Source organism: Anolis carolinensis, chromosome 2 (assembly GCF_035594765.1).
Source record: "Anolis carolinensis isolate JA03-04 chromosome 2, rAnoCar3.1.pri, whole genome shotgun sequence".
NCBI classification, from domain to species: Eukaryota; Metazoa; Chordata; class Lepidosauria; order Squamata; family Dactyloidae; genus Anolis; species Anolis carolinensis.
Window position 1 is genome coordinate 13353283 of NC_085842.1, and position 14236 is coordinate 13367518.

The 14236-nt window shown below is 43.6% G+C and overlaps 1 protein-coding gene across 1 annotated transcript; it reads right to left on the reverse strand.

Annotated features, from left to right (window-relative positions):
• Nucleotides 1–498: 498 nt before the first annotated feature.
• Nucleotides 499–9630, reverse strand: LOC103281186 (zinc finger protein 883). Its single transcript, XM_062969472.1, is given in 4 exon segments — nucleotides 499–680; nucleotides 683–2300; nucleotides 2615–2739; nucleotides 9423–9630. Coding segments are annotated over 4 exon segments (1938 nt in total). The 5' UTR covers nucleotides 9564–9630; the 3' UTR covers nucleotides 499–626.
• Nucleotides 9631–14236: the final 4606 nt, after the last annotated feature.

The window sequence follows — 14236 nt, forward strand, 5'->3', positions numbered from 1 at the left end:
GAAGGAAGGAAGGAAGGAAGGAAATATACCTCTAAAATGACTGAATTTATAAACCAGCCAAGCAAGCAGAGATATGTAAGTTCTGTCTCGCTTGACCAGATTTGCTAAAGGTGCCGTTCAAGCTAAATCCAAAAATATATACATAGGGAAAAGTATCAAGAACTCTGAAGAGACTGATTGGAGGAACATTTCCTAATATAAGGAATAGAAGAAATTTGTTTGCCAATATAGTAAGGAAATTTGTAGAATTGCAACGCTCTGCCACAGACCTCAAATTCTGGGCGTTGGAAAAAGTGGCAAATCATAATGAACTAAATATTTCCACTGAATTTCATTCCACAGTCTGTGCATTCACATGGTTTCACCTATGCGACTCCTTAGATGTTTATTATATGGGCAACTTTTTCTGAAGGCCTTTCCACATTCCATGCATTTATATGTTTTTCCCCGTGTGGGTTCTACGATGGGAATACAAACTTTCACGTCTGCTGAAGGCCTTTCCACATTCGATGCATTTATATGGTTTTTCCCCTGTGTGGATCCTATGATGGGCATGCAAGTTTCTACTGGTCCTGAAGCTCTTTTTACATTCTATGCATTTATATGGTTTTTCTCCTGTGTGGGTCCTATGATGGGAACGCAAATCTCCTCTGTCCCTGAAGCTCTTTCCACATTCCATGCATTGATATGGTTTTTCCCCTGTGTGGGTCCTTTGATGTGTTCGTAAAGCATGACAATGAGAGAAGCTCTTTCCACATTCCATGCATTCATAAGGTTTCTCCCCTGTGTGGGTTCTTTGATGTGAGTGCAAACTGCTACTACTAGAGAAACTCATTCCGCATTCCTTGCATTCATGAGGTTTCTCCCCTGTGTGGGTTCTTTGATGTGTGTGTAGATTTGAACTGCAACTGAAACTCTTTCCACATTCCACGCATTCATACGGTTTCTCTCCTGTGTGGGTCCTTAGATGTTTATTACATGTCCCACTATCACAGAAACCCATTCCACATACAGTGCATTTGTATGGTCTCTCCCCTGTGTGTATCCTTTCATGTACACGTAGATTTGCCTTCTGACGGAAGCTCTTTCCACATTTCAAGCATTGAAAAGGTTTCTCTCCTGAATGCGTTCTTTCATGTATACGCAGATGAGAGGTCCGACTGAAACTCTTTTTACATACCATGCATTTGTATGGTTTCTCTCCTCTGTGAGTTTTTTGATGTGACTGTAGATATGAACTGTGACTGAAGGTTTTCTCGCATTCCATGCATTTGTACGGCTTCTCACCTGAGTGAGTCATTTGATGTAGATTACATGCTCTCCTATTACTGAAGCTCTTTCCACATTGCATGCATTCATATGGCTTCTCCCCTGTGTGGGTGTATTGATGTACACGTAGTTGTTCTCTTTGTTTGAAGCTCTTCTCACATTCCATGCATTTGTACGGTTTTTCACCCGAGTGTATTTTTTGATGTACATGGAGAGCTGAATTCTGACTGAAGCTCTTTCCACATTCCATGCATTCATATGGTTTCTCTCCTGTGTGGATTCTTTGATGGGTACGTAGACTTCCATTGCAACTGAAGCTCCTTCCACATTCCATGCATGTGTATGGCTTCTCTCCTGTGTGTGTTCTTTGATGCATATATAGACCTGCACTCTGACAGAAGCCCTTTCCACATTCCATGCATTTGTATGGTTTCTCCCCTGTGTGTGTTCTTTGATGTGTAGAAAGTTGTGTACCATCACGAAAGCTCTTTCCACATTCTAGACATTTATATGGTTTTTCTCCTGTGTGAGCACTTAGATGTTTGTTATATGATCCAGCGTCAGTGAAGCTCTTTCCACATTCCATGCATTTGTATGGCTTCTCTCCTGTGTGTATCCTTTGATGTATATGCAGATATGCTTTTTTACTGAAGCCCTTTCCACATTCCATACATTTATATGGTTTCTCCCCTGTGTGTGTTTTTTGATGTGACTGCAGACAATCAGACCGATTAAAATTCATTCCACACTCCATGCATTTGTATGGTTTACCTCCTTTGTGAGGACCGGCATCGATGTTTAACTGTGCATGACATCTGCACATTTCCCCACAGTCTGGACACTCCGTTTCCTTTGATTCTGACGTCAACGGTTCAGAATGATCAGCCTGCTGGAAAGAAGAGGAGCTGTTCTCTTTTTTGTCTTGGGTTCTGTGTCTTGTTTTCATTCCCTTTTGCTTTCCAAACACCTGTTTTTCTGTGCCAGGCTTTGTTACATCTGCCTCCTTGCGTTTCGCATTCTTCTTCTGATTTCTTTTTTGAGGAAAAAGAAAAAAAAAATCTTTAGACAAAATGACAGAAATCAAAGACCAAAGAAGACACTTATCTCAACTGCTTCTTTATCCCCCAGAGTCTTGTTAATATGTTCAACATGCCATACTGAAATCTATGATCTATATACTACTCTCAGCCAGTAACATCTATAGCACTGCCTGTTCAATTCTTAGAGGAACAGATACATGTCCTTCTCTCTTCTGGTTATATATCAGTGCTTTCCATTTGTATTTAAGAAGGGAAGGATAAACCTGAGCTGTAGCAAAGATAAATGATAGCTAGAAAAACCTCACCTAGGTGCCATGCTCTCAGAAGTCTCCACTGTATCTTCTACACGTGAAGCCCAGCAGACCTGATCCAGGACATCCCGCTCCTTCTCAGAGAAAGACACAACAGCCTCCTCAAAGGCTAGCAGAGGCTAAAAGGACAAAGACGAGATGGAAAACAACGCTGGAATTAAAAACCTGATGACTTCACTAGTGATTGAGAGCAAGCAAAGGTGGAACGAAAGCCCAAGACATTTGTGGTGAATGAACAGACAAGAATAGGTTTGTTGTTGTTTATTCGTTCAGTCATTCCCGACTCTTCTTGACGTCATGGACCAGCCCACGCCAGAGCTCCCTGTCGGTCGTCTGAACGTCTACATCTGTGAATTCACACAACTGGGTATTCTGCATCTGCACAGAGACTCTTTGGAACCTCTAGAATCCTTAGGCAAAGAATTGTAGCACCAACCCAGCCTACTCTCCCAAGGGCACAAAAGGAGGCGGTCATCAGCTGCACCCAATACGACCAAGGGTGGCATGACACTAGTGGGGAGAATGGGTATGGTTGTGTGAATTCTCAGTTGACCACTCAAAGAAATATAATTCCAGGTAAGCAACTTGTCATAGAATCATAGAGTTGGAAGAGACCTTGTGGGCCATCCAGTCCAACCCCCTGCCAAGAAGCAGGTCATCTATGAATTCAAAGCACGCCTGACGGATGGCCATCCAACCTCTGCTTAAAAGCCTCCAAAGAAGGAGCCTCCACCACACTGCTTCTTAGCTAATTACAGATCCACCTAACAGTAGCACAGACACTTCTTCTTAGTGTCTGTGAATCACACAAAGTGGTGACTAGCAAGCTATCATGCGAGGTGATGGGAATCTTGACACTACACGCTTGAGTAAAAAACTAGAAATTTTAATGAAATGTCACCAAATAACACATGAAAATGTTATCCATATGTGAAGCATAAACTTTAGCAAATTCTCAGAGGAATACAGAGTGACACCAAATTTACAGTGTAACAGATATGATCTGAAAACATGAACTTTAGCAAATTCAAAGTGGAAAATGTAAAGAACAGCCTAATTATATAGTGTAAAATGTGTCTTTTTCCTCAAAGCCTATTTATTTGCCTTTGTCTGTCTGTACTGGAACCATGTAACGTTTCTGAAATGTTGTTTGATTTCTTCTTTTCTCAGTTCATAGTTTCCTTTGTCCTTTATTATCATGTCTTTGTAAGTAGGCCAGATTTGCCATGCTAGTTCTCTTCGTTGGTTTGCCTCAAGCAGAGATGTCCATGTGCGTGTTTTTCTATATAATTTTTCTTTGTGTCTTTCCCAGATTTTTATCAGGGAGGCTCTTATATACTGATCTGTACTTTTTTCCCTATTTTTCTTTTTCCATACCAAAAATACGCATGCCATCCTCTTCTCAGGTCAAATCCCCCTTTTATAGTGTAGTCCAATCTTTAATCCAGATCAGATCACATGTCTCATAGTATGATCTCAAGTCAGGTAATCCGAAACCACTTCTTTTTCTCTCATCAATTAAATTTGTATGCTTAATTCTTGGTTTTGTTTTTTTGTTTTTGTCTTTTTGCCTTGCCATATATATTTTGTGGCCCCATCTTCAAAAGGCGGAGGAAAGAGGACCCAATTATTGCCCAGTCAGTGGTAATTGTTTGGGGCCTCTTTCCCAAGGGTCATCAATACCGGGGAAGATTCTAGAGCAGTTCATTAAACAGACAATCTGGAAGCACTTTGATATGAATGCCATACTCACAAATAGTCAATATGGGTTACTCAAAAACAAGTCATGCCAGACTAATTGTCTCCCTTTCTGATGGAATTACAAGCTTAGTAGATGCAAGGAATGCTGTGAATGTAGCGTATCTTGATTCTAGCAAGGCCCATGGCATTCCCATGAAGCAGCTAATAAAAATCAGTGACTTGGCTAACAGAACAAAAGGCATGCTTGTGAAATCTGCAAAAGACACCAAATTGGGAGGGAGAACTAAAACTCCAAAGGACGGGATCAGGATCCAAAATGACTTTGACAAATCGGAGAGCTGGGCCCAAAGATAACCAAATGTACACTTAGCAATAAAAATGAAATACACAGATATAGGATGGGTGACACCTAGCTTGAAAAGAATCCATGTGAAAGGATGGCGCCCTCCCTACCATCCTTTAAGAAACAACTGAAAACCTGGATGTTTGGGCTGGCCTTTGGAGAGACAGCCATTGGATGACCAGCCTCATAATTCTATTCTGAATGCTATTAGGTTCCTTTCATCGGGGTATTTTAATCTAATGATTTTATCTTATATTGCTGCTATAGTCCCCCCCCCACCTTTGAAGTTGACTGAATGGCATTGGTGTTTGTTTGATATCATTACTGTTGTATAAACCTTTGTTTTAACTTCTGTTTTATTATCTTTTTGTGTTTTAAACTGTGTATATTGTTGGTGTATTTGCGCTGTTACTTTTCTAACATTGTGAGGCGCCCCAAGTCCTCACGGGGAGATGGTGACGGGGTATAAATAAAGGATTATTATTATTATTATTATTATTATTATTATTACCTAGGAGATCACAAGCTGAACAAAACACAAGAGTGTGATGCTACAGCTGAAAAGCCAATGCGATTCTAGGCTGCAACTATAATAGTAGTGTCAAGATCGGGCATCCTCAAGCAGTGGCCCTTCAGCTGTTTTGGCCTCCAACTCACTCACTTGCCCACTGAACAAGCTGGCTAGGGCTTCTGGGAGGTGGAGGCCAAAACTGCTGGAGGGCCGCAGCTTGAGGACGCCTGATCTAGAACGAGGGAAGTCATAGTCGCACTCTATTCTGCTTTGGTCAGTCCTCACCTGGAGTAACCTTGTGCTCAGTTCTGGGTCACACAATTCAAGCTGAAAGATATCCAGAGACCCTCCTATGAGGAGCAGCTTGTTTGTTTAGCTTGGAGGAAAAAAAGGCTAAGAAGGGGCATGATAGCCAGGTTTAAGCACTGGAAAGGATGTCGAGTGGAGGGGGAATGGGCAAGCTCCTTTTCTGTTGATATGGAGACACGGCCGCTTTGAGTCTCCTTTGTGGAAAGAAAAAGCAGGGTATAAATAAAGGAGGAGGAGGAGGTGACAACGACACAGACATAGTGGGGTCATGGATAGAAATTTTTAGGAAAAGAGATTCTACCTCAACATTAAGAAAAACCTCCTGACAGATCTTGTTCAACAATTGAATATGTTGTTGCCTGGGAGTCTGGATGCAGCCTCCCGCTCTGGACATTTTAAAGCAGAAGCCAACTGTCTAGGGTGCTTTGATTCTATGTTCCTACATAACAGGGGGCTGGACTGAACAGCTATTGGGGTCTCTTCCATCTCTAGGATTCTATGAGCCCTGTATGACTCAGGTCCAGGGTATCTGGCTTATTGCATCTCCCCATAGAAACCCGCCCAGATCTTGAGATCCTCTTTCGGTCCCACCTGCATCACAAGCTTGGTTCTTGGTGGGAACGAGAGACTTCCTTCCTTCCTTCCTTCTTGGTGGCAAATGCCCCTCAACTCTGCAACTCCCTTCTTCTCCCCAGGGAAGCCAGAATGGCCCCCTCCCTGCTGTCCTTCTGGCGACAGGCTAAAACCTTTTCATTCAGACAAGCTTTTAAATAGGAATGTTTTTAAGACCAAGTCAGGGGATGCTGTGGTTCTAGCTTTGAATCAGTTTTAAGAATTTCAACTCTTGATTCTTCATAACATTAATATTTAGTTCTACTTTAATGTTTGCATGTATTTGGGTATTAAATTGCATTTAATTGGTTGTATTGTAAGCCGCTTTAAATCTCGTTTCGAGAGACAAAAAGAGGTATAAATAAAGACAAATACTAATGGTTCTGTGATTTAGATCAGCCAGAGGTTCCTGTTCTGCCCCTTTACTCTTAGGTAAAGGTAAAGATTTCCCCTGACGTTAAGTCCAGTCATGTCTGACTCTGGGGGTTGGTGCTCATCTCCATTTCTAAGCCGAAGAGCAGGCATTGTCCGTAGACGCCTCCAAGGTCATGGGGCCACTGGCATGACTGCATGGAGCGCCGTTACCTGCCCGCCGGAGCGGTACCTATTGATCTACTCACATTGGCATGTTTTCGAACTGCTAGGTTGGCAGAAGCTGGAGCTAACAGCGGTCGCTCACGCCGCTCCCGGGGTTTGAACCTGGGACCTTTTGTCTGCAGCTCAGAGCCACCGGGGCTCTTATGAGTCTATTATTCAACAAAAAATGAAGTTTTACATTTGAAAATCAGTTTTGGATGAACAGAGGTCTCTCACAGCATGGCTCCTGTACAGTGCAATGAGAAACGGACAAGAATATGAATCCATTCCTTCCGCATGTATACAACCAAGACAAAAGGCCTCTTACCCAGAGAGGCCTCCTTCACGATTTCCTTGGGGAGATCCCTGAGGCCTGGGGCGAAACTACACTGCCTCCTCCTCAAAGTACACCTGGAGCTGAAAGAGAGGAAAAACACCATGTTTAAGTCAAGGCAAATAATCCCTTCTTCTCTTCCTCCTATCTCTCTTTCTGGACCCATTAGAGTCCTGCTTTAGGGGAGGAAAGTGGGATATAATTAAATATAAAAATGTAAGGTAAAGGTTTCCCCTTGACATTAAGACTAGTCAAGTCCAACTCTTGGGGCTGCTGCTCATCTCCGTTTCTAAGCCGAAGAGCCAGCGTTGTCTGTAAATGCCTCCTAGGTCTTGTGGCCAGCATGACTGCATGGAGTGCTGTTATCTTCCAGCCGGAGCGGTACCTATCGCTCTACTCACATTTGCATGTTTTTGAACTGCTAGGTTGGCAGAATCTGGGGCTAACAGTGGGAGATCACCCCGCCTATTAAATGTGAAATTATGTTATGATTTTACAAATTAAGCACCAAAACATCATGTTTTGCAACAAGTCTGTCACTTGTTTGGGAGCATGGCTGCATTTGCGTTGTTGTTGGGCATGCTGGCCTGCTGCGCGTTGCTGCCTGAGAAACAACTGTGGATCCAGGCGGGAGGCAGGCTGCGTTGGATAATACAGAAAATTGGATAAGCAAATACTGGAGTGGCAAGACTCTACTGTACCTCAAAACCTCTGAGGATGCCTGCCATAAATGTGGGGGAAACGTCAAGAGAGAATGCTTCTGGAACATGGCCATAGTCCGGAAAAGTCATTGCAGAGCACTTGAACCAACTGGACACAGAATATTATTTGAGAACAAAGAAATGCTGGACCACTCTCACAACTATCATGTCAGACTACACAGAGAGGCCAAGTATGTTTTACTGTAAATATGACTTTAATATTTTTTTTGATTTGTTTTTATATTGTTGGGTTTTTTATGTAAGCTGCCCTGAGTCCCTTCGGGGAGATGGAGGCGGGGTATAAAATAAAGTTGTTATTGTTGTTGTTGTTAACCAATAAAATCCACAAGCATGTGGACAATTTCAAAAGAAAGGAGGAAACCATGAAAATGAACAAAACCTGGCAACCAGTTTTTAAAATACTCTAAAATGAGGACAGTGAATAAAGAGAAACACTCTGAAAACAAGGGAATTATTTATTTATTTACAGTATTTATATTCAGCCCTTCTCACCCCGAAGGGGACTCAGGGTGGATCACATTACACATATAAGGCAAACATTCAATACCTTGACATAGAACAAAGACAAGACAAATGCAGGCTCCGAGCTGGCCTCGAACTCATGACCTCTTGGTCAGAGTGATTGATCTCAGCTTGCTGCAGCTGGCTGCTCACCAGCTTGCGCCACAGCCCGGGCAGGAAACAATCAAGGCCTGCTAACACCTCCCAACAAAGGATCCCCCAGGTAGGAAGCAGCTAAGCTTTGAAGCTGCAAGGCCATTCAATGCTAATCAAGGTGGCCAACATTCACACTTGCCTCCAACAGACAAGAGTTCTTTCTCCCACCGGGAACATCATTCCAGAGATAGGGTTGTGTGTTTTCAGGGCTGTATGGCCATGTTCCATACCTGGACACAGCATATTATTTGACAAAACAGAAATGCCTGACACTCTCCCAACCATCATGTCAGGCTACGCAGAGAAGCCTGTGAAATCAACACACAGGAAACCATGGAATTGAACAAAATCTGGCCCTCAGCATTAAAAAAAATTCTAAAATCAGAACAGTAAATAAGGAACAACACTCTGAAAACAGAGGAATTCCAGACAGGAAACAATCAGGGCCAGCTAACACCTCAAAACAGGAAGAAGCCAGGACATGAACCTGGCAAGGCCATTAATGCTAATCAAGGTGACTAATTAAAACATTCACACTGGCCTCCAACAGACAAGAGTTCTTTCTCCCATCCTGGACATCATTCCACACATATATAAACCCCACTTGCCTAGCTTCCAACAGACCTCACAACCTCTGAGGATGCCTGCCGTAGATGTGGGCGAAACGCCAGGAGAGAATGCTTCTGGAACATGGACATACAGCCCGCAAAACTCACAGCAACCCAGAGGCTGTTTTGGAAGACGCCCAGAAGCCAAACCAGGCCTGGGCCAACTTGGGCCCTCCCTCCAGGGGTTTTGGACTACAACTCCCAGGATTCCTAACAGCCTACCGGCCCTTAGGAATTGTGGGAGTTGTAGTCCAAAACCCCTGGAGGGAGGGCCCAAGCTGGCCCAGGCCTGGTGGGGATGTTCCCAGCCTGCCCGTCTCACAGCAGCAGGTTCTTGAAGAAACCCTTGGCCCTGAAGGCAACTCAAACAAAAGCAAAGGCCCAAATCAGGCCGCGAGAGGCAACAATGGCGCCTCCTCAGTCACTCACCGGCCTTCCTTCTTGCCTTCCTTCCCTCACAACAAACGCTTCTTGGCGCCATCTCGCAGAAAATGACGCCAGAGGGAATGGCGACGCCTGATTGGCTAAGCAGGGCTTGGGGGCGGGCCTAAGGAGGACTCCGGACTCCATTTCCCAGGATGCCTGTCCCTCCGCCAAAGCAGCCGAGGCTCCTGGGAGTTGGAGTCCTTTGGCGTTTACCTCAGCGGGGAAGGAGAAGCGAGGCCTAGTGGAAGCCTTGGAAGGGACGCCATGCTAGAAGGAAAGGAAGGAGGGAGAAAGAAGGGGGCGAAAGAGGAGGGCAAAAAGGTATGATACTGTATTGGATCTCCTTGGAGTGCCTCTGGTGTTGCTGTGAGAAGGTCCTCCATGGTGCATGGGGCAGGGCTCAGCCTGCATTGGAGTCAATACTCTGTGGTTTGCTCTTCTCTTCACTCGCATGTCGTGAACTCCACTTTGAGGCCCCATTTCTTCCAGAGTTCATGGCCTTCCAAGTCTCCCAGTCTTCTGTGTGCCCAGGAACTTGAAGATCATGCCTTCTATGCTTTCATTCTAAGTCATTAATAAAGATCCTGAACAGAACTGGGCCCAGGGCAGAACCTTGTGGCCCTTCATTCGTCCCTTCTTCCCAGGATGAAGAGGAGGAGGCATTGGGGAGAATCACCCCTTGGGTTCGTTCGCTTCGCCAATTACAGATCCACCTAATATGCTATAGAGCAGGGGTCCCCAAACTAAGGCCCGGGGGCCGGATGCGGCCCATCGAAGCCATTTATCCGGCCCCCACGGCACAAGGGCAGAAGGGGGTTGGGCTAAATGACCTAAGGGGTCTCTTCTTCTTTTACAACCCTCATTATTATTATTATTATTATTAACATTGAGGTTGGGTGGCCATCTGTCAGGGGTGCTTTGCTTGTGCTTTCGGTGCACAAAGGCAGAAGGGGATTGGACTCAATGGCCCAATGGGTCTCTTCCAACCCTCTTTTTATTGTTGTTGTTATTATTGTTATTATTATTATTCATTATTATTAGTATTGCTCGGCCCACTATAGTCCGGCCCTCCAACGGTCCGAAGACTCATGAACTGGCCCCCTGTTTAAAAAGTTTGGGGACCCCTGCTATAGAGTGTTCTTGTAAGCTCCTATATGTGGGCATGACTTCTAGATCTCTAAAAACTAGAATATTAGAACATCGCTCACGTATCAAGAATAAAGCATCAGATTCCATTCTGTATTCACATTTTTTAGAGAAATCGCACTCCCATACAAGCTTTAGATTATGTGCTCTAGAAAGGATCACCATAAAACCCCATGGGGACATAAAAAGGATTTTACTATAGAGGGAAGCCTTTTGGATATTTAAATTACATACAGTCCATTCACATGGCTTAAATGATAAACTAGATCTCTCTTGTTTTTTGTAATTACCCTTAATGAGTGCTCCAAGTAGCTAGCATTCCTTAAAAAGGGAGCTACCTCCATGAGCTAATTGCTCACAAATGGAAGGCAGTAGGATCATTATCCACAGTTGAAGTGCTACAGCAGAGCCACAAACTCCTTAGTGGAAGTAATTGTTTTTCTTTGTTTAAATGAGTGTTAAACCAATGAGAAATTGTTTAATGTTACTGGGTGCTGGCAACAGCAAATCTATTATGTTGTCTTTTTAAAATATAGTTTATGAAAGCTGCAGAAAAGTCTACAACAAACGCTTGAAAGAACCTTCAGAAGCTACCTGAAGAAGGGATTTTGATCCAGCAACAAGGGTTAAAAAATACCCGGGAATCCTTGTTGTTTCTCCATTCTTTTGTTCTACATTCCTTTATGGTTTATATTCCTTTTGCGCATCTCCAAAACATTAATTTACATGGGACTATGATTAAGTTATCTAAAGTGTGAACCACAATACATGGTTGTTTACTCCATTGACCAAGCATTTCTAAGACGTTTATCTACGTGGGACAATACTGGAATTTAAAGTGTTGTACTCAGTTATTGAACAGACTTAATTGTTACTGAAAAAACATACAAACATGAATATAATGTTTGATGTAATGCTATAAACAGTTTGTATTTGTGTATTACTCATGCGCCTGTAAGGATTATAATTTGTCTGTTAGCATTGTTTTATTCTGTGTAATAGGACTACTGTATCTTTATACTTCTTAAAGATTTCTGTGTACTTTAGTGTTTGCCAGAAGGTCATGGGGGACCTTGTCGAAGGAAGGTGTACTAAAATCCAGATACACTACATCCACAGCGTTCCCTGCATCTATTTATGAAGACTATTTAAAGGGGGATTTTCCACATCATCCTGTGTGTTGCGGGAGTATGACTCAAGCCAAGAGAGTGTGACTTGCTTAAGACAATTTATTAAGTGGTTATTGAAAGGGGGGATCTTCTTAATCTTCCTCCGAAAGACTATAACTCACCATGGAGATAAGACTCACGGCATTTTATAAATAATTATTTGTACCTTCCTCTGTGCCCTAGTGAGCGTGACCTGAGGCTGAGCAAGTGTGACACAATTAACTCACCAATTAACCATATATTTATTTTTTAAATGGTGTGTGTGTATGGAGGGATGTCATCAATAAGGCTAGATGAGGAGGAGGCAAACCATGGCCAGCATGGACACCCAACCCTCAAGCGTTGATGTCCGGATGTGAAATGTATGCCACTAACGAGCAGCAACAGGTCAAACAATAGGCGAATGCCTCCCAGGAAAAAGCACCGCAATCAGAAACTGGGGACCACGAGAAATTGGAAATGTATCCCAGTGAGCTGCTCCGTCCCACGGAGGGGAAAAGACCACCCTTGGCCCTCGGAGAAGAGACCCACCCCAGACCCAAATAAGGAACAGGCGGAAGCAATGGGGGTGCTACTAAGAGACAAAATGATCCGGCAAAGGAGTGTTCAGTCTTCTTTGATTTTGGGGGAACTACAATTTCCAACATCATGGGTCAACCACCACCCCCAATTCCGCCATTACTTTTTGTTTGGTCATGTTGGATATGTGTGCCAAGCTTGGTTCAGATCCATTGTCATTTGGATGCAGTGTTTTTTTCATTTTGGGTGAACTACAATGCCCAAAATTGTGGGTCATTCCCCACCCACCCCAAACTTTGTAAGTATTATTCAAAGTTGGTCATGTTGGGTGTGTGTGCCAAGTTTAGGTCAAACTCAGCTGGCGGTGGATCTGGACCAAACTTGGCAAACATACCCAACATGGGATTGTTGTATGTTTTCGGGGCTGTTTGGCCATGTTCCAGAAGTATTCTCTCCTGACATATCGCCCACATCTATGGCAGGCATCCTTAGAGGTTGTGAGGGATGGAGAAACTCAGCAAGGAAGGTTTATAAGGTCAGGGAGCACAGCAGATGTGCTTCCTAGTCCTTAGTTTTTTCAATCTCCATGTGTCTTGGAATAATTTCTCCCCGTAGAGATGTTCAATGTGTTGTCGAAGGCTTTCATGGCCGGGATCACAGGGTTGTTGTATGTTTTCCGGGCTGTGTGGCTATGTTCCAGAAGTATTCTCTCCTGACGTATCGCCCACATCTATGGCAGGCATCCTCAGAGGTTGTGAGGGATGGAGAAACTAAGCAAGAAAGGTTTATAAGGTCAGGGAGCACAGCAGATGTGCTTCCTGGTCCTTAGTGTTTCCAATCTCCGTATGTCTTGAAATAATTTCTCTCCATAGAGATGTTCAACGTGTTGTTGAAGGCTTTCATGGCTGGGATCACAGGGTTGTTGTATGTTCCAGAAGTATTCTCTCCTGACATTTTGCCCACATCTATGGCAGGCCCACATGGACAAATTTGAATACTGACAGGGTTTTTGGGGGGTGGGAGGGGATTGACTCAGGATCTGCCCAATTCATATTCAACCTGAAATGAACCTAGTGTTACCTGTCCATTTACTAACTTGACTGGGGTTGGTCTGTCCAGCAGTTGGATGGGAAATGACTTCTCAGTGACTGACCTTCAAGAGGGAATCTCAGAGACAGTGAAGACTTTTGAACTCTTCCACTCCTTGACAGATTATATGATGGAGCTCAGCAGCAGTCACAACAGCCAGAGGCTGATGGGTTCCCTGATGACTTAAGACTGGATTGTGGACTTTCCTGGGATTCATTCTGATGCAGGCCAAGAAAGTGAAACGTTAGAGATGCAGGCACAGATGCAGGGCCTGAGAATGGAATTGCTTCTGAACCTCAAGGCCAGGCACAGGAGTTGGAATCACCCTCTCTCAACAAGGAGTTTAGCGAAGACGAATTGATGAAAAACTTTCATGGGAAAGCACTTGGTGATACTGACCTCCGCAAGGAGGCACGTTTACAGATTAGAGCAGATAGCCAGCTTTGTAGATCAACATGGCTTCGTGGGAAGCAGAAATTTTAAGGCAGATGTAATGCTTTCATGTCTGTTTATTATAAGCTAACGGATACTCAGTTCAGGCAACGTGGCTTTCAAGTACAGCTAGGCCTGGGTTCTCTAGTTCCTGTTCCAAGTCTTGGTTTTGAGATTCTAGCACTCTGGAAGTTCTTCATGTTCTTATTTTATTGTTCAAGTTTTGCGTATGGATTTAAGCTGCCTTTGTATTTTGGGACTATTTTTGGACTGACTTGCTTTTGGATTTACCAGACACAATTGATTTTGAATCTTATTTCCTTATCCCTGCTTTTTATTATATATCTTTTGTGTGTTTTTGCAATAAACTGTTTGTCCCTACTCTGGACTCTTGTGTGATACTATAGTCATACGTGGTTTCAGGCCTGGGGTGCGACACTATCTCTAAGTCTGCATAGATGA